At 43.1% G+C, this 24,158-nt stretch overlaps 1 protein-coding gene across 1 annotated transcript in view; it reads right to left on the reverse strand.

Annotated features, from left to right (window-relative positions):
* Nucleotides 1–19,479, reverse strand: part of GPR112 (G protein-coupled receptor 112) — a 33,478-nt gene extending 13,999 nt beyond the window's left edge. Inside the window, exons 1-9 of the mRNA XM_010572545.1 lie at nucleotides 19,461–19,479; nucleotides 14,314–14,931; nucleotides 8,258–8,338; nucleotides 7,710–7,804; nucleotides 7,336–7,388; nucleotides 4,298–4,446; nucleotides 3,229–3,361; nucleotides 2,599–2,717; nucleotides 1,337–1,547 (exon numbers count right to left, since the gene is read on the reverse strand). Coding sequence (XP_010570847.1) covers nucleotides 1,337–1,547; nucleotides 2,599–2,717; nucleotides 3,229–3,361; nucleotides 4,298–4,446; nucleotides 7,336–7,388; nucleotides 7,710–7,804; nucleotides 8,258–8,338; nucleotides 14,314–14,931; nucleotides 19,461–19,479 — 1,478 coding nt within the window. The remainder of the gene's footprint in view (nucleotides 1–1,336; nucleotides 1,548–2,598; nucleotides 2,718–3,228; nucleotides 3,362–4,297; nucleotides 4,447–7,335; nucleotides 7,389–7,709; nucleotides 7,805–8,257; nucleotides 8,339–14,313; nucleotides 14,932–19,460) is intronic.
* Nucleotides 19,480–24,158: the final 4,679 nt, after the last annotated feature.

Below are 24,158 nucleotides of genomic sequence, written 5' to 3' on the forward strand. Positions count from 1 at the left end.
ATGAAAATTGTAAAGACGTTTTTATTACAACTTGCATATACCAACTCCATCTCCATTAAGGATCAGGAGTCCAGGGTCTATTAGAACATCATCCTTGTCCCTGAAACCTTACATTTCACAGGAGGAGAATTCGAACTGATGGATACTTCACTTAAAAAAACCCCACAGCCTATTTGAGAAGGCAGAGGTGTTGAGTGCTGGCAGCTATCACAGCCCCCACTCCACACACTGCAGTGCGGTAGACTTTGAAGAGAGAGCACACAGCCAAAAGGATCACGATGCTCGATGCTTTCTCTCCAGCAGATTTTCTAAGCTATTTTTGGCTACTCCTCCTTGCGGACTCCTGACTTCTTTGAAAAGGCAATGCATAGTTGTCCAGTACAAACAACTGAGCTGTTGTGTAGTCTATGCCCCACCTAGAACTTAAGTGGAAACTTCATTTTTCTTGCTTTTGATATTTATTTTAATATTTCTTATTAAAATACTGTTTTACATTAAGTGAAAGAAAATTGCAGATAGGCACAGTCTTTAAAATGAGAGATGCTGAAAGACTTTAATACGATGAACACTGCATCTCTTTCTTACACTGTTGGTTAGCATTGGGTTTGCCAGTGCAAAGTAGAATAATCTTTCCTACTTGGAGGTTCAGGCCGTGCAGTGAGAAGTGGGTAAGCTGCCTTGCCCAAATCAGAGATGAGTAAGCTCTGTGTACTTGCGTTTGCCTTTGTAAAGGCTGGCAGTAGTTTTCTGAACAGTGCGCTGCTCAGCAACAGAAGCCAGACATTTTAAAAACAGGTAGTTGAGTTACCTTTAAGATCTCAAAGGAGAGAGATGTTTTTAAAGTTATCTAGCAACCTTGACTTTAGCGTGTGTGAGAATCACATAATGGACATAGGATCCTAAATGTAGATTTTGAAGTCTAACATTGAATAGCTATGTCTGAAAAATCTTCGTCAGCACAGGTACAGCACTCCAGCCTGGTGTGCTGGTGGAACAGATACGTGTCTCCAGGCTGACCTGCCAACAGACCTCACTGCTGAAGTGTGGAGATCACCTCTGAGATGAGATGGCAGCCAGCCAGTCTCCCTGGTCTGCCTCCAGGCTGAGATGCTCATAAAGAACAGCTCCGTGATGGTGACTTCTGCAGAACTGGTTCTGCTAAAAACACCTTTGACAACACAATAATCAATCTCTACTGCTAAGAACCACAACCATGCTTAAGAACCATGTACAGAAATTGCTAACTCTTGTGGTCGTATTTTAATAGACTGAATGAATTATTCCATGGTGCCATTTTAGCTTAGGAAGCCACTTCTGGGCAAGTTATCTTACTTACCTATTGGTCAGTTTTCTAATGTTCTCATCTTCTATTTCTTGCAGTAAAATATAGTTTAGTATAGACAATATAGTCTCTGCAAGTGTCACGCTCATATCTGCAAGCCTTACGATATCAGAAATTTTACTTGCAATGATTTCTAATTCTTCCATATGCAGTGTTGCATCTGGCAAGAGGTATAAAATATGCTGTACAACATCTTGTGCATTCTCTGAAAAAAAAAAGTACAGATGATTTATGTGGCATAGCTATATGTCTAGCTATATAGCTACGTGTCTCTATGTTAAAGCAAGGAGTTAGTCTGCTTCTTCTCTCTTTCCATATGGTCATAATGCTTCTGATCTATTACAAAGTTATGTCCCAAGTATAAGTCAATAAGCCCTCAACTTGTCAATGAAACTGGCAAAAACTTCAAAGTAAAATCTGGATATCTCAGGTTGTAATTTAAAGGAAGAAAACACTGTACTTTTCATAAGAATATTATCACTTGCTTTTGTATTATAAAGGTTATCTGTAAATAATACTTAGTTTTAACTTTGGTCACATTTACAAGCATTTGAGTTCAAAATTACACAAGATCCGCCCCTCTCCCCAAATGCTGCTTAACTGCTATAGCAGCAAAAGCAAATTGTGAATGGTATAGTTTGAAAAGTTGTATTTGCCATTCATCATCTCATCATCCTTCTATAATTTTTTTATAGAAGCAGAGTTTTACACCCTGGGACTCAGACTGTATGCAACTGCAGATATCTTTCAATGATCTATTATTTGATGGCACTGCTGAGTAGGTGTATAAGCTATAATATTGTTTTTGTTCACCATTCAAACAACTTGCACCATTTGGCATAGCTTAAAAAAGATATAAACAGGTGGTAAAGGTCACCTTATAGCTTACATGAATTACAGCACCAACTTTTCAATTCCATACGCTGATTTGTGCGTCTTTGTATGAGATATTATGAACTACTTTGATGTGGTAACAGAGTATAGACAGGCAAAACCTGTTACATTATTCATTGGTTATTTACTTAGTTCTAAATCCAAGTGTAGGATATGAGACAAGTCTTCAAAGTAATAGCTAGAGAATGTTGAAGCACCTTCAAAATTCATCTGAGTTAAAAACACTTTAAGATGACCAGGTGAGTAGGATGCACCTAAAGCAACCTTGTTGCTTCAGTTCTTCAGATGTCCAACATAAGCATTATCTGAGTATAACAATTTTTACTTTGATTCACGTGTCACTGAAGTATCTGGTGCCTTACCTTCTGTTATTGTGATATCATGGAGGTCTAAAATATTATTTGGAAGTTCTTCCAGTAATTTACATTCAGTCATATTTGGTTTCTCCCAGAAAGCTTGCTCAAGTTCAATATCAATTGCACTGGAAAATGAAAACAGTGTACTTTGTTACAAGAAAAAATATATAGTAATTGATGTTCCCCTGTATTTCCCATTTAAGTAGCTAAGAGTGTAATTAATTAGCCCAATTTTGAAATTTGACTTGCAAGTCAGATCTGACTTAGCACTCATTTAGCAGAGTGGGAGCAGAGCCCAAATGCCAGAGCAATCTGAAATGCATCTGGAGGTATTGGAGGGCAGAGTGCCATGAACGGATGGCACAAAATGCTACCGTGCATCCATTTCCCCTCCCTGCTCAAGCAGAAAGTCAGCGTCCTACTCTGCTGGCTTGCACTTGCTGCAGGTGATGGAAATGATGCAACACTCCTTTTTCCTGCAGCCCGTGCTGGACTGGCCCTGTATACTTTGCATCTTCTTGGCAGGGCACCGCTGGGTGCCATGACAGACTACCATCTGGTTCCCCATCACACAAAGCCCGGCGCTCCCTCCTGTTTCCCATGCAAGAACCAAAATGAGATGATCTCATCACTCACCAACTCCTCTGAGCAGACTGCAGAGGGTTTTTCCTGCAGCTGACCTCCGCTTTGGTAGCTGGGCTTGTTAGCGGCCAGGAATAATTTCCCTTGTCTCTCGTGTGTGAAAAGCTTTCTGGACAATCCATTAGTGCTGAGGAAGAAATACATAAAAGCTCTTTAAAAAGATTTAGTAGTCAAAAAGACCTGCTCTGATACCCAGGGATCCAGCAGTTCTCTGGACCTCCTTTCCTGATGGGAATGAGCTGTAATTTGCAGACTGGATAGGAGTATTTTACAAGTTTACTGGCTGCAAGAAAACGTTTTGCTTAAATACTTCATCTGTTCTTCTACAGTCTTTTTCTCTTTTGTTTGACAAGGTCAGTTCTCAGGTAAAGTGTTAGTTTCCCAGCATCACAAACTATATTTAATGACAGTATATCCTGCAGGCTTCTCTAATCTATCTGAAGGCGCTTTCACACTGCTCCTCATTATCCCATCAATGTCTTTCCTCCAGGCTTGTGGTTTTATTGTCTGCAGCTGATCTTTCATAAGTCTTTGGTATAAAATGTGGTTTTGAATTTCAGGTACAGTCTGGTAGCTCTTATCTCTGGCTTACTTCTGTATTTTAAGGAGCAATAGAGATTGTAACCAAACCAATAAAGAGATTATTTGCCATTTGAGGCTTGATCCAATATGCACTGGCATTAAGCAAATGTCAGCAATGGGTTTGGTTTTGGTGTTTGGCTCTGGTCTCCCTCAATAGTGAGGCTCTGGGGCACTGACTATGAGCAGGGGCTCCTGGATTTGCAGCTGCATCAGCCTGACCTTGCCTTCATTGCAAAGGTGCTCAGACCTGCCCTGGCACCAGGATTCAATTTTAGCTTATCTCCATTTGTCTGGGACCCAAGTTTTTGATCTTGCTGTCATTGCATGATGTTCTACAGCTTGTGCATCAGATGAGGTCAGTCTGGCTACTTGTAAGGACGTTTTCTAGCCTAACCTCTCCACAAAATTTACATTTGACAAACCACTTGTAGCCAGAATTACGGAGCATGTGATTTCCAATGAGGTTTTCATGAAGTATTACCTATTGGCTTGACAGCCACATCTTCAGGCTTCACGTATAAGGATAATGGTCCCTCTTTGTAAGTATCATTCAATAACTGTTTGATCTTGAGACTCAGCACTTCTTGTATTTCAAGTGATATGGCCTTTATAATGGCCTTGCAGATGTAGCTAGAAATATAATACACAAACAAGGCTACCATATTAGTAACATTTCACAATTATAAGTGGCTACAAATTTAAGGAGTAACCCAGAAAATTATATTGAGTTGGAGAATTTCTGTATGTATTTTGTTGACTGTAGGTGCAGTCTTATGGCAAATGTCACCAGATGCCACTGCTTATGTACACTAGTACCTTATCACTGGAAATGCTTTCTAAAGTACAATTTATTGGGAGTACAGGTACAAGAATCTTTTTATAGTTACACGGTAAATACCTCAAAAGGTTTCCTAATCACAAGTAAGCATTTTTCAACCATGTTTTAAAGTTTGGAGTGAGCTAGTCAAAACGATGAGGTGCTTGAGTACCCCTGCGCCCAAACAGAGGTGGCTCCAAGGCTCCCTGGAAAACTGAGATTTAACTAACTGCTTTCACTACCTCCACTGGATTCCAGCTTTTTCTCCTCAAAATGGCTATTCTTCCAGATAACTATGTTTGCTGACTTTAGGAGGTTTGGAAAGACTGTATCTCTCTTTGAGTGGCTTCAGACATGACAGAAAGGTGCAAGAAGCCAGCTCTCAGTTGTGGGTGGATCACCTCAATGGACCTCTAATTTAACTGGGGGCTAACGAGTGAGATTTCCTTAGGACTGGGATGTTTCAAGTGTTTCCAACTCGCTCCTGCCTCTACACAGTTGTTCCCCACTCAGCATGGTCTTTGTAAACCATTTGCAACCCCTTGAAGGTGACGGGAATCCAGGTCCCCTTCCTCTTCTGGCCTGAGGTCAGAAGGTAATTTGGATTTCCTACGGAAGAGGTGCAGGATTCATCCTGGCAGCCTTCCTGGGCACTCTCCACTCACTGTTCTGGCCCCAGCGAAGGATACTGCTCACAGCCAGCTCTTACAAACCTCCTGGCTTGCCATGGAAGCACTTTGAGCCTCCCAAGAGATGGGTTGTGGGAGGGAAACCTTGCATGCTGAAATACGTTTCCCCAAGTCAAGCATTACTGTGGTTCTGACACCACATGTGCTTTTCTGTTTTATACAACTAAAGGTTCCTTAAAACACCTGAGGAGGGGTATAATTCCTCCTCATCCTAAAAATGAAATCAATATGAACTATGGAAACCCAGTTCATAACCACGGGTCTTACCTTTGTGACATCTGATTTACCTTCATCTTCAGTTCACATGGAAGGACACAAGAAGTTAGAAGCTGGTTAGAATCTACTGGCGCAAGTTGGATTTTAATGAAAGCAAACAGCAGAAGCTCAGTGTGCTCATTGAAATAGAGCCTTTTGCTTTAAAAGTTATTGGGACCTGACTCTCTAGAGTAGCCTTTGTTTCACAGTACTTCTAGAGGTATGTCAGGATAAAACAGAACCTCATAGTGCATTAATGCTGCCTCATGAAGAGAGGAGAGCGGATCTGTATCTAATGCTGTTCAATGAGCACGCTCACCAGAAGGCTATTGCAAAGTAGGCTGCTTGCAAATAGTGCTGGGCACAACCAGCATTCCTTTGTGTGCACAGAACATATAAATATCTATTGAGACACAGTGGCTCTCCAGCCCAACTATTTACAGGGGGTACACCTACCAGATTGAAGGTCAATATTTAATAATTTCAACAAAACACAATAGTATCAGCATTTAGACCATGCAACTACTATATCCTCTATGCAGAGATAAGAAAAAGTAAGTTTTTAAATCAGAAAATAACAAATTACATACGTGAGCCCTCTTATAGACACTGCTTTGTGGGTAATTACCCCTGCAAGTGAAAGAGAATAGAATAATTATTTCATAGTAAGCATATAAATGTAACGTGCCCCATTCTGCTATCACCTAAAAAAAAAAAAATAATCTTGTGTCCACAATGAGCCAGACCTTGCAGCAGAGGAGTCATCTTGAGTTCAGTACAGGTGTATCTACATAAATCACTAAGACCAAGTGCTGTAACAGATAAGCAGCCTGACAAAAAACGCTTCTTCCAGAATGGAACCCACCCTTCTCTGACGGTTTTCTGAATTGGATTCACGCCGTGTAAACAGTGCAGTGTGTTACTGTATTGTCATTTGTAAAGCAAGCAGTAACTGTGGAAGTCAGAGAAGAAAGAAGGAAGTCGAAATATGCATAAAATGATAAAACTCCATGTCTGTACAAGTGATACTTTTATGAATTGCTAAATATCCCTCTTAGCTGCTCACAGTTCGGATACGAATACAGCTGAATTGGGCTAAAAGGTATGAAACAGAGGAGTCTTGTGCAACAAACTGTTGTTTCTGAGCATGGTTTTGGAACTATAATATCCTTTCATTAGACACTGCCACACGAGAGGCAGTGTGTACCTACTTACACAAACTAGACAGCCCTCAGGGGTCTGTGACCCTCACTCTGCAGATGGATGAGACCCCTAAATTCCTTCGCACTCACATGCAATCGCTGAAACAGGGCTTCAGCAGTAGTAATGTGAATGAACCCTGCAGGTACCAGCGCTCTGCCCTACTTTCCGTCTCCTGCAAGTACCAATTTCTGTACTTTTTGAACTGCCAGGATGGCATACCAGATACATCAACACACATTGGCTCATTGCTTACACACTGCAGAGGCAGCAAAGGTTCCATCTTCGTCATGAACCAATATACATGGCCAAAAATGAGATCTCAGTTTGGCAGCAGCTACTTGCCTTGCATTAGGTAGGATATATATTTTCAGGTGAATGAGCCCAGTAAACAAAATGTGGGTGTTCCACTTGATCGCAGTTGTACAGATCTGGGGGTTTGGTTTACACCTTTGTCATGGGACTGCTCAGTTGTGAAATGGGTACTTGGAACCTGGCTGCAATTTTGCTCAAAGGGCAGAGGGTCAAGGTGACACCACTATACAGCCAGAGGCTTACCTGACTTTAAAGTTTGTCACCACAAATTCTTCTCCAGTAAATATGATACTAAACTGGAAAGAAAACAATAACATTTTCATGAACTTGATTTATTGATACTTTATCTAGACCTGCTCGTAAATTTAGAATTGTCATCAAAATTCTAAATCCTGATGAAAATGGCTAAAAATTTTTGCAAAATGTCAACACTTTCCCCTTCCTTCAGAATTTAATTTTATCCTGTTAAAAATGCGTTGGATAACGTGATTCTGAAATGCCACAATATTGTTACATGGATACTCATTTCTGTGTTGTCCCATCACTTTGCATTCTGTACCAGCTGTCCTCATCATCTGATACTTGCTAGAAATACATGAGAAAAGAAAGCTACTCACCCAGTTTTCAAGAAGCTTCCTTGCATCATAGTAATCAGGAGCTTTCTCAGTTTTGTAGAAAAGAGAAAAGTTCATGTCAACGTTGAAGAAGCTGACTGTAAGAAGAGAACGTGAGACGCATCCTGTAGTTTGCACAGAAGGTGCCTGCACCCCTTCCCATCTCCTCATCTCTCTGTTGAACCACGGTTCTGTTTCCCATTCCCACAGTCACCGAGGCTCTTTGGGAAATCCCAGACTCCAAGTGTCTAAGTCTAGATTACTGCTACATTGCTAGAAATTTTATTAAAGAGCCTAAGGGCCCAAACACATGGTCATGTTATCACAGCTTAAACAAACAAGTTGTGGTTCATACTTGTGGGTGCCCTAACTTGGCTTTTACTGCCTGCTAAGTGCATAGGAAGAGATAGGAAGATCTGCTGACATACAATACCTTGCTAAGCAGCAATAGCTTAAACATGTGACTGAGTCTAAAATTGTCACGTGTATGATGTCAGTCAGTGTCAGTGATGATCACGTCAGCATTTAAAACAGCCTCGTTCAGCACTTACATGGAATGGTACCATTGGTACTACTGGTCGGAGGTGATGGGGGTAGCGTAGGAGCCGTTGTGGACGATGCTTCACTCGAGCCTGCTGAAAAAAAACAGTAAAAGGCCTAAGAATCCACAGTGGCAAAAGTGTAAGGAAGAGCATAGTCCAGGTGAGAGAGAGGTGTGAGTCCTTCAGCGAAGGTTGTCGTAACAAAGAGCTGCTGTTGTTCCACAGACCTCTGCAGGGGGAAGGCAAAGGGGGAAAATACACCTGTGCGTGGGTTGGGGTTTTTTATTTCTCCAGAGGTAACTACAGCGTAACAAGGGAGAAAACAGCATTTGCAGAGTTTAGATCGCAAGGAAGGCTGGAGTTTATGCAACATTATCTTTTTTCATTGCTTGTGTTGAAGAGTGGTTATCGCTCTGTTCCCTTCTTGCTCGTTAACCTGTGCCAGCCTTCAGGAAAAGGCATTTGTCAAACCCTGAATGCTAATGGGTTAACATGCAGTAATGCATGTCAGATGAACATGCATTGATATTCATGGTCTCTGGTTTAATGATAACCTGGCATAAGGATTACCATTATAAACGCCAGCCATCCTGCCTGTTGTTTTCAAAGTAAAGACTTCCAAGAATTTGTTCGTAGCTAATTTTCCTTGAAGTGAATCACCTTGTCAAACCAGATAGGATTTTTGCATTTCACATGCAATCTGCCACATCACCAGACAGACAGGGACAAAATGGGTGATGTTTGTCACATGTACTACAGAAAATTGCAGTGAACCGAATCACCATATAACATTACAGGCCTCGGTGATGAAAGAAAAGCAGAATCACAACATTTTGCTCTAGAGGTACTGTTTCCTTGCTATGCTGATAATTTGTGTTTTTTTCTTCACTCACATGACTGACAGAGACTTGACATTCTAGCTCTGACTAAGAGAAATAAACTTAACATATGAATACAAAGCCAAATGTCTATGAATAAGGAGTGTGGTCGGAAATAAGTAGCATAAGGCCATGCTTCATAAAACAATGTTTTCTCTACTGTAGTTCAAGGTAAGGAGAATCATCCATGCTTAAAATATAATGGCCCATCCCTGACCCATTCAAATCAACGGCAATACATCCATGGACAATAACAGAAACAGGAGCTGTTAACAACTTGAAGCCTCCTATTTTTATCCTGAATAGCTTCAAATTATTTCATGAAGTTGAAAGGACAGCTGAAGTCAAAAGCCCCTTCTGAACAGGCACGCTACAGTACACAAGCTTCTGCTTCCTAGACAAACAAGGAGTTTTACCCTTTGCATTAAGCCACAGGCCGGGCACTCATCGCAAAGTCAAACCGGAGCAATTTCTGAGTCCCACCTTCATGAACAAGAGGACAACAAAGCTATGGGAAGTCCAGCTCTGAGCTGTCTCTCCGAGGTTGGCTCTCGCAGACTAAGCTGAGACCCTCCAGTCTTCAGCTCAGACCTTCAGCCTCCAAACGCTCCTCGGAGGTGCCAGTCTGTGTTTTGGGGTCATCTCATGATTTAGGAAACAGCGGTTTCAGCCCCCGCAGTACCATCAGCAGAGGCAGAACGCGCAGAGCTGGCGGAGAGCTGAGCCTGGAGGCTCCTCCACAGCTGGAGGCAGTGGGATGGGGAGCAGGAAGGCTGGAGGGGCTGTTCCAAAGATCAAACTGTCCAGCAACCTGCTTTTGCAGAGCTGTGCTCTTTGTAGCACAGTCCCTGCTGCTCCCAGGGTCTACAGAAAGCTGTAACAATAGCAAGCCTGCTTTTCCCGTGATGCTTGATGAATCTCAGGTTTTCGTTTGGACATCTCTCCTCTTTACTCAGGCCTTTTGCTTCTGAGGTAGTATTAAACTGTTGGGAAAAAGAGGACTAATTTACTCTGCTTTAGTCTTCCACTAAAACTCTAGCAAGTCCAGGAGCAAGCTGCCACATTGCCATTTCAAATCCGTTGCCTGCAGCAGGTCAGAAACATGACCTGACATAATGGGTATTTGCTGATTCTTTATTTGGAAAAGATCCGCAGGCTTAGATCATCTAGCTGCAAGACAGACCCACATATTCAATACACAGACCTCCTACCAATAGCCACTAACACTGTTTGGCAGACGCATGAATATGCAGAAAGCAAGAAGCCAGAAGTATCTACTAAATTAAAAGCAAAACCCTAGAGATAAAGCAAAACAACTCCTCTAAAGAAAACAGAAGGACCTGAACCTAAGGGGATGTTCTTTTTCCTCCAGCACCCGTGCACACCAAGCCCTCCCCACCCTCAAAACACATACTACCCTGAGAATACAAAGACCAAAATCCGGAGTACCTGACCCCCAGTGCTGCGGAGAGGCAGATATTCCAGCATCCCCAGTGACTTTAATTCCACAGCTTAAACTTCTAGTGGAAATCTGTATGCCTTCCTGTGGTGTGAAGCTGCAGAGATGGGTTCTGTGAGCCCCAGTGTGATGATATAAATAATTAGTCCCTGGTTTCAAGCTGACAGAAAATGAGCGTCTTGTTATAGGCTTTTTTTAAGAACTGCTGTCATAGGGGAAGTGTGATGAGAACGCAGAAGGGCCAGTGCTGTGCAAACATGCCCTATCACTGGAATAAATTCTTTTTTCTTTCCCTACAGAAATACAGATATGATATTAGGCTATAATTTATCAAGCCGTAAACCAAACCGCTTGTACACCTAGGGTTTAACTTGTCCTCCTGACTGTTACAGTGCTGCAGGTCCTCTCCAGATAGGAGGAATCTGCATATAGCTGGGTGATTACAGGCTCCACTCTGTTCCTGTTGTTATCAGTGTAATGTTTCAAAAACCATTGCCTCAGGGGTGATGTACGATATCACCCAGTGTCAGCTAGGATGAATCAGAAAAATCTGCTAGGGGAAGAAAAAATAATAGAGAAATGGCCAAACAAAACCCAAACCCATTCTAATCAGGAATGTAACTCAGAATGCCGTTTTCATCTCCTGACAAATGAAGCATAATTACAACTTCACAGATTCTAATTCATTTCTTTCTCTTTCTCATTATCACCTGAATCAAAAAAAAAAAAATCTGTTTATGCTCACATGTCAAGGATCATTACCAGCAGGCAGGTGTGGGACTAGCCACCTGCATCCTGTAACTTCATTTGCTTTAATTAACATGCATGTAATTCCATTCACGAAATTAGGGCTAAGGCGTGATGACAGATGAGATCTGAGGCTAGAAAAATACTGTACCACTGACATTTTTAAAGTCCTAGTCATGGATTTTGATTTGATAGTTTAATAAGTGGTTTATTTGGCATCCTGTAAATATGTATGGTTTCCAACAGAAGAGCAGCAAAAATTAGACCAACCAATAAGAGAACTGTGATAAATATATTTCTATATTATTAGCAGTCATTTTCAGATATTGTATATTCATCCCTCTCCCAGATAATTTAAAATTAAGAAGAAAATCAGAAATCAGTGTGTGGGTGAGGTAGGGGGAGGAAGAGATGAAGACTATGAGTCAGTGAGAGGATGAGAACACGCAATTTTACTTCTGCACTTTTCGCAAAGGCCCAGCTGAGCTCGAAAAGTAAAGGATCATCTTCAAGAACTCTGGGGAAAAAGCAAAGGCAGAACAATAACTTTACTCCTACTATCAAGCAAAGCCAGTGCAATTGCTATGATAATTATATCACTTATAAAAAGTCAACACACCTTCTCAAGGCTGCTTCCTGCTACGTTCATATGAGAAGTTTCACTCACTTTGCCTAAACGAACCCTGGCTTTCCAAAAGTAGTGTAGGATTTCCAAAACAAAGCAGGTTGCCTGACTTTGCAGCACAATTGCATAAACTGTCTACTGTCAGGGTGAACTGAGCAATGCACAGGTCTATAAACAACATATATAAACAGGAGAAGGAAACCTTGCAGCTAGTAATTGTTATAAGGCATAAGTAACAATTTGAGTCATGACATGAGCATTGAAATGGCACTTCCCCATGACATTTCATTACATAGAAACACTTTGGCACAACTATTTCTTATACGCATGCTCCAGATGTTCTCATGGAGGCTCAATATATATGACCCCATATGGACAATCCATACGAAATACAGCCAAGTGCAGCTTCCCTTATCTGGCAGACAGGACATAAATCTCGGTATGTATTTACGCTACTCACTGTTATCTGTATCTAGTGTATTGTCAGTATATCTCTGTGCAATAGCTAGCTCATGAATTTCAGTTAATTAAAGTAAGGAGTAGATTTATAGTGGAAGCAAAGGTCTTGCCAAGATCTGACATATGACAGATTCTCAAACGTGATTAAATTTTATGAGCATCTCTATAACTAGGGCTTCACAACAGTCATCTTAGTTATTGCTCTTGGGAAAATGTCAGACTCCAGTAACCCTTCTCCCAGCATGGAACACAATGTGGATCCAGCGGTAGGCAAGAGTAGCCTCGGTGTCTGTTGGTGTAGTTCCTCACTTGTGAGAGACGCTGCTGTTTCTCCTTGCTGATAACCTTTGAATATTTGGGCCAACATTTTCCAGACTGAATGTCCAATTCAGGCTGCACTGGAGAATCCTAACTAGAGGATATCACCTGGTTCTTGGGGATTGCTTTAAAGGAAAGAAATGCTTTCACCATTGAAAGCCTCCCTCTAACGTGCTTTGTCTCACTAACAAGCTGCTCAAATTCATCCAGGTTATTGTTTTGGAAAAATCAAAGTCCAGGAACACTGAGCGGAGGCTTTGATTTTAGGTGCTAAACTTTTCATCAGCAAACATGACTAAGCTTCTCACAACTCCTTGCCAAGTCAAGCACACACCTTTCCCACAGAGCGAATGGGCCCAAGGGCAAAGGTGTAAATTGGAAAAGGGAAACTGAGCCTTCCTCCTCCCTCCTCATCAGATCATATGCCCCCCTATGGGGAAATAGCTCCGGCAACAGGCAGTGCAGAAAGAGGACTCCCTGGATAAAGGGAATGGGGCAGGGAGCCAAGAGACAGATGGGAAGGTTGTAATTTACAGCAATTGTTATTAGTGCCTGCGTTTTTTGGTGCAGAGCGAGGGGGTGTGCAATGAGGGAGGTGGGGGAAATCCCTGTGAGCACAGGTTTCAGCAGCAGTCGGTGATTTCCTGATGCTCTTCTCATTGCCTTCGGCCCTGATTCAATGAAGCCTGAAGCAGGAGATGGGAAAGAGCAGTGGGAACTGCGGTGAAGTCAGCGGGTGCTGCACTTGACAGAGACGTGCTGTCTGATGGGATGCTCCTTGAATTCTCAAACTGGACACCAAAAATGACCAATGACTTCATACTGTGCCTCTGTTTTCCCTGAGAAACCATCAGCTTACAGATGATTAGTAAAGAAAGATGCATTCGCTATTATTGTGGAGCACCTAAATATTGTGGCATGTCATTAGTTTTACATAAATTAGTCAGTCAATCAGGCAGTGAGTCAATCTCGGTCCTCTGTTTTAATAATGCGTAGTTTAAATACTGTGCAGTACATACAGTCATCAGGATTGAATGATGAGATAACCCAAAACACTGCTAAGAGTGCTTATCAGTGAAGCGACACCCATCTAGGGCACACAGCAGACAAGAGTCTTGCGGAAAAGTGATTACTATCATCTAACTACTGGCTCTAGTTAAATATTGTTAAAAATATTGGAAGAAAATTTCTGTGTCCAGCCTACCTCGCTCAGTGCCAGGCCAGCTGAGTAGCAGGTTGGTGCCCCAGCAGAAGGATGAACCACTGGAAGGTTCATCTAAAAGATGCCACCTGCCAGCAGCCTCCAGGGGATTTCAGTGGCAGAGCCTGCCCCTGCCAGCTTTCCCTCATCCACAGCCTCTATATCTCCTTCAAGAAGAGCCTGTGTGGAGTGAGTAGGCAGTGTAGTACGCATGGCTACAGCTCTGTCCACTCCTGGTCTCAATCACGGCAGCAGTGACTCAGAGGCTATTAGACAGTCCCCGTTGTCGTGAGCAGTGGAGGGTTCCCTACTCTCTGTGTATGATCCCCAGCAACACACACAACAGCCCCAAGAAGAGAAAATGTTGCAGAGACTCACCACAGCGCAGGCGATGGTCCGCAATGGGAAGGATGCTGCTGAAGTTCCAGTACTCTTCCTTCCAGCTGACAATATTGCCCATGGTGCAGTCCAGCAGCTCTTCCTGACCCATCACACGGTCCCACATTTGGAAGTAGTACAAGCTGCCAATGAAGCTGTTGCTTACCCGCACAATAAAGCCATCCTTTCTTTTGTGCAGATGACCCAGCACCAGGCTACCGTTGGGTTTCAGGCACTCAGCGCTGCCAATGGTTTTGGTATGCACGAGCTTACCATTGCAGTAGACCTCCAGCAGTTGTCTCCTGGTGTCCCACAAGCAGCACACAGTGTACCACACAAAAAGGGCCAGATCGATCTCAATGTCTCGTCTGGTGCCAAAAAGATACAGTCTCAAGTGCTTGTTTTCTCCAGAGAGTCCAAGCTGTAAGTCATTTATGTCAGTGGAGGTGGTGTTAACATCATAGGAAAACGCTGCCCAAGAGCTGACATTGGCAGTCCGGTTTAGGTCAATGCACACCGTGAACTGACATAGCTCAGGGATGTTGAAGTTGACCAGAGACACATACTTATCATTCCTTCCCAGTAAATCCAGTCTTTCTCCATGCAGATAACGTGTTTCTGTAAGCAAACGGCAATAGGAAAGAGGGTAAAGAAGGGAAATAAGTGTCACTCCCAAAGAAAAAGCTGCAGTATGACCTCATTCGGGTACTTCCCTGAATGACGATTTAAAAACCCCAAAGTTTCTTCTATTTCCAGTTTCTGCTGCCTTTGAAATTTAATTCGGAGACCACCCACACTACCAGTAAAAAGAAGATGAGTTTAATTCTGCAAAGGAAAAGTTGAAGTCCTCAAGACATGCCTAATAGGAATCAATACAGAATTCAGGTCTAGGGTCCACATGCTCCGGTATCGGTATGGATGTCCAGTGCAAAGGTCTTGGTTCAGCACATTCTGGGTAAAGAGCTGTTTGCATGTTTGGCTTCCAGGTGACATATCACACCCCCAACCTTCAGTTTTTAGGTCAAGGTTTCTGCTAAAAATAAAAGTCATAAGGACTGTCCTTGTCTCAGGTTCCAGAGAATTTGTTTGGGCATCTTTTTTCTTCATTACTTTATTATATCTCTTTATATCTTTACAACCTACTCAAAAGGTTTTGCTGACAGAGGCAAACTCCCGGAGTAATACTAACCGCAGACCTACATGGGCAGTGAGTAACTTGCCCACATGTGGCCCCAGCTCTGACTGCAGAGTAGCAGAGTAGTAGCTGCAATGGCTCTAACTCAGCCAGCCTCGGTCCCTGGAGCAGTTTGGCAGGGGCATCAGCAAGCTGTGGAAGGTCTTTCACTCTGCTTCTCTGGGTTTTGCACTCCACATTAAGCGTCTGTCGGATATCTAGACAGGAGCCAGTCCAGTGCAATGCTAAGACATGTATCCCCTTTCTGGCTCCTGGATTTGCCATGGTCTCCTACTCAGCGAGTCCCACTGCAGTCACCACCAGCCACGACAAAGTCCCTTCCCCAGGCAAGAATCTCTGTGAACGTGCACAAAGCCACAGAGCAGCGCCGGTCCACAGGCAACACATTTAAACAGCAGCATGCAGTCGCCGAAGGCAGGACCCAATCCTTCCACCAGCTCCATCTGCCACCAGTGAAGTGTTTCTCTAGGGGGTGAAGTGGCCCCACGTGCACCATCAGAGTGATAGTTAACCAGGTTCAAATTATAACCCAGGCCTCTCCCATACAGGTGATCTGCATATTTAACTTGCCATTACGCTCACATGTTTGTTTACATGTGCTTCACTAATTCAGGGTATATTTCTTCTAGATAAGAATTGGCATTATGTTGAGTCTTTTATAAGCACATCTAGGGGCTGTTTTTACAGCATTTTCCTCAAATGAATTTACATTTTTCCGAAGTTGATTGCCAGCCATGCAAATCAAGTATTATAAATCCCTGAAGTCTAACCTGACCAATAAATCTCCAGTGACTATTTGCACTTCTAATAAAGGTTATACACATCATTGACTGCAAAAATAGCTGGCACTGCGTCACACGCTTCAAATTGGAGGCAAGTAGGAATGATCCATCTGCAGAGTCTAATTCTCTGTAGGTGATCAGAAGCAGAGCATTGCTCTCCTAGCATAACCTTGTGCACTCGAAGTGTAAAGAGAGCATTTCTATTACACATAACAACACCCTGCTATCTTTCATGTCTGTCTCAGCTCTAAAATCAGCTCCAGTGAGCACCTCAGTGTGTTGTGGAGCATGCACCCACATCCTGCTCTAGCTTCCACCACTGCAACTCTGCTAAGATGGTGGTTTGCACCCAAGATAGTGATTTTCCCCTTGAGTGGGAGTACATAGGGACTGAGAACAGCAGTGTATAACATCCTTTCGGTGGAGGCCCCTGGGTGGGATGGGAGTTTAGCACCTCCCCACTAACACGCCAGCCTCTGCCCTAGTGGGAGCAAGCCTTTGCGCATGAAATCACATGGCCAGTGCTGGGACTGCAGGAGAAGATCCATGGTGGAGCTTTAGGGGATGGAGAGAGGTGGGTGTAGCTACTCAATTACAGCTCAAGCAGTGAGTAATTCATTACAGCACAAGAAAATGCAACAGTCATCTTCAGCCATATTTCCCAGCAGCTGCGGGGCCCAGAAGGGTAAGAAGCCAGTTCCCATGCGTTTATCCAAGAGATGGGAATCCCTGTGGGATTATGACTGGCAGAACTGGCACCCATTTCACGAGTAACCAGAGCACCATTGCACCCCAGCAGACACACGCTGAGAAATCACCCTTTCAGGGGTCAGGCCTTCCAGTGTCTTACAGCGGACAGTATAGGAGCCCTTAGCCAAAGCTGAGAGAAAGCGGGTACGTTTGGCAAGATCTAGACATTAATTCAGTCTTTTTATTACGGAGGCTTTACGTGGAAAGAGCTCATTTGTTCCTTGACTACACTGTGCGCTGGAAGAGACCCCAGTGCTACAGGGTGCATTTTAGAAGCATGAATTATCTCTGTGGCCTGCATTGTTCTTAAGGAGAAGTCAAAAAAGAAATAAAAAAACCAACATAGAACTAATTATTGTTTTGTTGGGATTTACAGTGGAGCGAAAGGGTGTTGAGTGTGTTCATGAAGCACAGCTTACTGTGTTTGTCTCACGGCTTGAATTATTACTAGGGAATTTGGTTTTGCCAGTAGCTTCTTGCTTTTCCCAGAATACCATGAAGTGAGTAAATGCACAGCTCTTATTTTACAGCAACCAAAGTAAAACTAGAAAAAAACATAGAGAAATGCAGGGAGACACCCAGGAAGGAAACAAGTGAATAATGACAAAACCAAGAGGCTTTTCACCTCCAAAGGTAGACAACAGCTGTGATGCAACCAAAACCTGATATTTCACTCCTTGCCATATTTTCTTATTTGTACTGAGTCATCTGCGGCCCAGACTGAACCAGAATCCCAGGAGAGGGTGTGCATCATGCCCAGACCTGTAGGTCTGCAGGCCAGGGATAGACAAGGACCCCGGTACCAGTTGCAGTGAGAAGGGAAAGGTCCAGAGCAAGAATAACTGCTGCAGTGGGGCAGAACAAGAGGGAAGTGGGCTTCCATATAGATATACTGTGTGTGCACAAACCAGGAAACCAGCAGACATCCCCTGGGCTGGGGGATGCCCAGAGCCCACTGGCAGCACCATCCCTATGGTTAATCCTGAGGGGAATTACTGTACCTGCCAGAAGGAAAAGACAAGCAGCAGCCATCAAGGTGAAAAGAGTGTTGCCAGAAGAGTGCTGTCCAGGGCCACACATGAACCTCTTCATTCTTTAGCATGTTCTGAAAGAAAGATGTTGGTGAGCACCCCCTTCCCACACACTTGGCTGAGAAATTCAGCCTGCCTCTGAAGTCCTCACTCCCCGTGACCGAGCTGAGTCAGTAGATCCATAGTCTCTGTAAAGGTCACAGCTATACAAACCCTCTGGCTTCTGCTGGTTTCTAGAAGAGATGAGGTTTACGCAATTACACTGTGCGTGTTTTGTCCATCTGTCACAACTCTGCAAACCTGCTAGCAACTTTCAACCTGCTTTGACAAAAGGAGTCCACGTTTGAAGTGGCAAAGTTCCTACAAATGGGGGGAAAACAAGAAAAGAAAGCCCTACCAGTGAGGTTAAACTGGATGTGCTGACCCACAGTTATACCCCACAGACTCTCGTGGGATTGGAGACCACAGGGCAGCAGACAGGGCAAGAGGCACACAAAGAAGCAGGACACAAGGCTGCTCATGGACAGCACAGTTAAAAAAAGTGTTTGTTCTCACCACTGGGCTTTGTCTACAAACAATTGTCATCAGTTTAATAAAGCCCTGGGAACATACTCAGAATTGGGGAAGGGCTAGTTCTGGGGTATAAGCATACGCTGAACACTGAAAGCAAAATCCAAATATGCCACTCTAAATTGGAAGGAATTTGTCCTATTTTGTGCTTCGGTTTGACTAAAGTTGCTTCAAAGACGACTGCAGTTAAACCAGAGCAACTGAGACAGACAGCCTCCCTGTCCAAGAGCCCCAGACTCACTCCTAGTGCCCCACACACTCCTCTGTGGTGCTCTGCTTTCCCTACGCGCTTCACCGGGCATCAAAGGTAAGGGCTTATTCTTGGTTTAGGACCACACAGGATTAAATCTTCAGCTACTTATGAGGTGTATAAAATGGCTGTAAGGGATGGACTAGATCCTCAGATTGTCTAAGTTGGCCAAGCTCCGTTCAGTGGAGTCACCTGGCTTCACATCAGACACAGTCCTTGCCTGGGGCTCCCCACTAAAGGTTACTACACTCTGACCACTGGCAAAATAGAAATGGTCCCTTTGTGTCCAGGCACGTAAAATAAACATTAGAAAATTATAAAAAAACTGAGCTAATAACAAGTCTCTCCATTTCCTTTTAAAATTGCACTTTACAAAACTTACAAAGTTAGGCAATGTCGTCTGGTTTTCCATTTACTGCTGTGACAACAAATCTCTTCTCCCAGCCTTCTCCTTTATTACTCCAGCAATGATTTGCTGACTTTTGCAGTAACATTTAAGGAACAAATCATTGTGCTCCCAGCCTGTGGTACCTAAAGAGGACTTCTTACATATTTCAGGTGATTCATACTTTCTCCTAAAAACACCATAGTCGTTAAAAGGTGCTGCTCAAAAACTCACCTACCTGTGTAGCACAGAAGTCAAGGTAGATTTTTGCCAAGTGCTTCACACTGTTTCTTCCGTCAGATGCCAAAAGACGGGTGAAGAGAAATATGAAGAGAAAACCAGGTGGGATGTTGTGATGTTTTCAGTGGGTCAGGCAATGAAGAGCAAGTGATTTCTGTTCTGAAACCACATTTCTTAGGTCCTGGAAAAGCTGCTATGACAACAAATCTCTGCTCCCAACCTTCTTTATTACTCCAGCAATGATTTGTTGACTTTTGCAATAACATTTAAGAAACAAATCATTATGCTCCCAGCCTGTGGTACGTCACAGGGTTGTATTAAGTTTTGTCCAGAGCAAAGTCCAGAACATTGAGCGTTATAAAACACAAATTAGAAAGAAACAACTGAACTGAAGAGTTCCTCTTGTTTCTGATTCGAAAGTGACTGCACTAAAGAACATTAGTTGTAATTTTCCCACAACAGCTGTCTAGCCTCTATTTGTAGTATATAGCACTATAATGTAAAGATCAACCAGTATCTTTCTTCCCTCCTGCAAGTTATTAATGACTCATTGCCAAGTTCAAAAAATATTAAATATTGCTTGCTACTGAGAAAGACTTTGTGAGTTTAGATCAAGGAGGGAGGGGCACAAGGAAAGGATGATCCTGCGTGACTGTCACTTTGGCTAGCTAGAGGTTAAGTCTTGAATTTTGTGAGTTAGCTCTGGAGGGACAAAATGGTTTGGGCAGGTCCCTGGAGGGTTTGTTCCTGTCTCCAGCAGGAGTGTGATTGTAAATGTTCTGGCAGTGGCTCCCAGCATTTCAGCTCCCTCACTGGATCTGGTTAGGGACATAATAAGAACTGGAGAGAGCCTGAACCTCCCAAGGCTGCTTAACACTGCAGTTCAACCTGCTCCTCCAGACACTCTAGTCTCCAAACAGGATGGACATGTCCCTCTCTTCCACTTTCCTAAATAATCTAGTCATCCAGCTTCACCTTAGTCCTGACAAATCTGTCTCGTCCTCTCAATTACCCCTGTATAAACTCCCCAGACTTCAGGTTTCTCCCCTAAAAACCACTACAGCACCCCTTAGCCTAACTTCTCCATATCTCAGGAACTCCTCTCCTGCCTTGTCTTCTCACTGTGCACCAGCATAGATCCTCTCACAGCCAAGCAGCCACGGCTGAGCACCCTCCTGCCATCCACCAGCCTCAGCCAGCAGGTTTTGTTCTCTTCCTCTTATGGGCAGATCATATTCATGGAAATTGCTTGGCATGCGCTGTTTGTCTCGTCAAACCCATGCTGCATAGTTTCTAGTATTCACACAAACCCTGCATGGAGAGCCTTTCTTCAAGCATGGGACTGAACAGGACTTTTCAAGGGTGGGTGCTTCCAAAGTCATCTTTTTGTACCTGTCAACTTTTTGTACCTGTTAAACCAGTATCATGGCATCATGGTGTGGAAGGACTTGTTACTGCAACCCCAGAGCAACCATGGAGAAGGTCTAGCTGTTGCCTTACTCCACTTCCTCCACCTTCTTCTCTCCGTTTCCCTGTTTTTCAGTTTAGTTTGGTGGTTTTAATTATTCAATACAAGTTGTTTATCTGTTTCACTAGAGATTATTGCAAAGGGTCTGGAACACCACATGAGGGCATCTCCTCTTTAACACTGTCACAGGCAGAGCCTGATCTAACAACCAGCACCCTGCATCCATTTCTGGTCAAAACTTTCCTGGGAAATTTTAGAAGAGGACACTTAGGACTCAGAGCAGGAAAAACCTCTGTGATTAAGGAGCACAATGAAATGAAGAGAAGCAGAAGATGAAGACAGAAAACATTCAGACTCACTGGGGCCGTTCGGATAAAAAGAAATTTTGCTTTACTTTGGATGTGCAAAGACTTTTGCCAGGAGGTTGCCATGGTGACTTTTCAGCTCTCCCAAACCTCCTCATACTGTAATTACATCTCAAAGTCTGTGAGCGGGGAATCTTTGATTCTTTGGAGGAAGAATGTGGGTGGCTGACTCTTTAGGATGTTTTTCAACCAGCCTTTTTTATTCTAAAATAAACCAAAAAGATTCATATACTTGTGCCTTTAACAGCTGCTTACAGTTTCTATGAAACCTTCTGGCCTCACTGACTGCCATCCTCCCAAGACCTTCTTGAATAATTTTTAACTAAAAGGCTCCCTTTTCAGAACACCTCAGTCCTGCGTTATGCATCAGCGAAGGTTATTTAGAGGATGTTTAGCTCTCGATTGGTCTGAGCTTTCTTTATACCATGGGACATTTAAATTTGGTCCCTAAACTAAAGCGTGCATAATGACGGGAGTATTTTCACGTTTCCTCAGCTTTTGTTATTTACTTCAGTTGTCGCTGACTGAGTGCTGAAAGCACAGAGGCTGTGCAAATATTCTCCACGTTTTCTAGTCAATGGACCTACCCAGCTCTGCATACCTCCCCTGAGATAATGCACCATTAAAAAAGAGTTAAGGCCCAAAATACATATCCTTTGAATCAGAAACAATCAGACCACTGTCCTTCAAAATAAACAGTATAAAATATTTAACAGCAAAGGGATCCAGTGTTAAGTTTCAATAAACAATTGTTATTCTTTTTCTTCAAAACAGAAGCATCGGGGTGCCTTGCGTGGCCACAGAGCACAGAGACCACGGGGCGGCTGGCCGAGCAGAGGGAGGGCTGGAACTGCCCTCTGGACACTGATCTGTAAATAACTTGCTTGATCATAAACCATAATCCTGCAAATTTTATTGTAAAATTTTAGATTAGTTCACTAAATAAGGGCAGGAAAAGATTAACAGGGTGTTAACCTTCCCATTCAAAAACCTTGAAGGATGTAAATATTACAGAGTACTAGCCCATACAAACGTCTAGGTTACAAATTGGTTTTAATACAAAATTGACTTTTTTCATTCCTTTTTAATTTCAAAGATAGGAGAAAATCTTTTTGACCATGATTTTTTGCATCCTCTAGTAGGTATTTTAGAAACCTGGGTAAAATCCTTATGAAATTGTAGGCATTCAAGAAATACAACTTAAAGAATAGAACCACACCTTTAGATTTACTTGAGTCCTTTTCTACAACCTGATTCTAGAATGACATATGTTTTGTTCTGTCAAAATATCCCAAGCAGGTATTTTTAGAAAGGAAAAAAATCAAAGTTTCTACATTCATTTTTTTGTTTTAAAAGATTTATACTTTTAAAATTCAAATTGGAACAAGGATTTTGAGTGACCCAAAAGAACATGTTCTGAAACTTATTTTCCTTTGCCTTTCTTGGCTATGTTTCAGCATGAGAAGTAGTAGAAATTTTAATCAAATCAAAATCTTGTTCCCCCTGACTAGTTATCAATGGTTCCTGAAAGAAACCTAGTATCAGTGAATATTTTACACCTTGTTTATCGTGGTCTGCTGTGCGATCACCTCACATTGCCTTTCTACAAGGCAGAAATGCTGGGTGAACTTGCAGAACACGATGTTCAAGAGGATCACGGCTGCTCTCCTTCCCTTCCCACGATGACACAGCTCTGCTGTTTCAGCAGACTTCCCTGGGCATGGGCTTTTGCATGTCTACCTGTGCCACCCTCACTGGGAAAAAGATGTCCCAGTTGTTTATCTGTTTGCACCCAGCTCATTGCCGTGCAATTGCTGAGATGCTACTACCACTTTGCTCGCCAGGTATTACAGCTGGAGCAGTGGGCGCAGTGTGCAGCTGCCTACGTGTACCCTCTCACGTAACCACACAGGAGCAGCATCTGTTCGCTCTTAGCAGCCCTTAACCTCCTCTTAGCAGCCCTTAATTTTTTCTCCATGACCGCCAAAGACACATCTGCAAAAATTGCACCTGGACATCTGTTTTGCAGCTATTCTTGGTCTTGCTCCACTGCTGAAATCCTCCCAGGTCCCCCAGCGCAGGGGATCTCCAGCTGGAGGCCAGGCACCGAGCAATCCCCGCAGCCAAGCACCTTTCCAGACTTTGTGCCAGGGCCATGGCCACAGCACGCTGCATCTCATGTGAGGTTCCTGACGGCTCCCTGTCAGCTGGACTGGCTCAGCCCTGGGCTTTCACATGTCAAAAATATTGCATTACCTGCAAGGATCGAGCCTCACCAACATTTACCACAGCAAATTAAGCGGAGAACCTTCTGCGTGACCCATGAATCTCTCTGCAGCACCTAGCAGGTGGTTCATCGATCCAGGCTCTTACTGCTGTTACAACCACAACACATAATTGCTGGGATGGAAACCGCTAATTCCATGCAATACACCTACACTCCCTCCCTGGCTTAATGGTCCCAGAGTGACTGCAGCACGGAGATGGACAAAAATTACAATGTCAATCTCATAACTGATTTTATTAGTAGTGTCTCCTCCTAGTCTTCTGGAATTATGGATTATGAAAATTGCCTTGCAAGTAATTTGATGTTATGAGACTTTGGAACAGGACCTTTATGGCTTGAGTGGCTAATACCTTATTACACTCACATTGTGGGACGTTTAAGTAATGAAAGAGGAAAGAGAAGGAAAGCTGAGGTAGATATGAGTGGCTGTGGTGGGAGTTTAAAAGATTGAGAGATTGATTTGTAGCAAAACTTGCATGAAATAAAAAGGCAGATTCTAAAATGCCCTGTTTAAACCTGGCT

This window comes from Haliaeetus leucocephalus, unplaced genomic scaffold (assembly GCF_000737465.1).
Source record: "Haliaeetus leucocephalus isolate CR32 unplaced genomic scaffold, Haliaeetus_leucocephalus-4.0 Scaffold340, whole genome shotgun sequence".
In the NCBI taxonomy this organism is placed as follows: Eukaryota; Metazoa; Chordata; class Aves; order Accipitriformes; family Accipitridae; genus Haliaeetus; species Haliaeetus leucocephalus.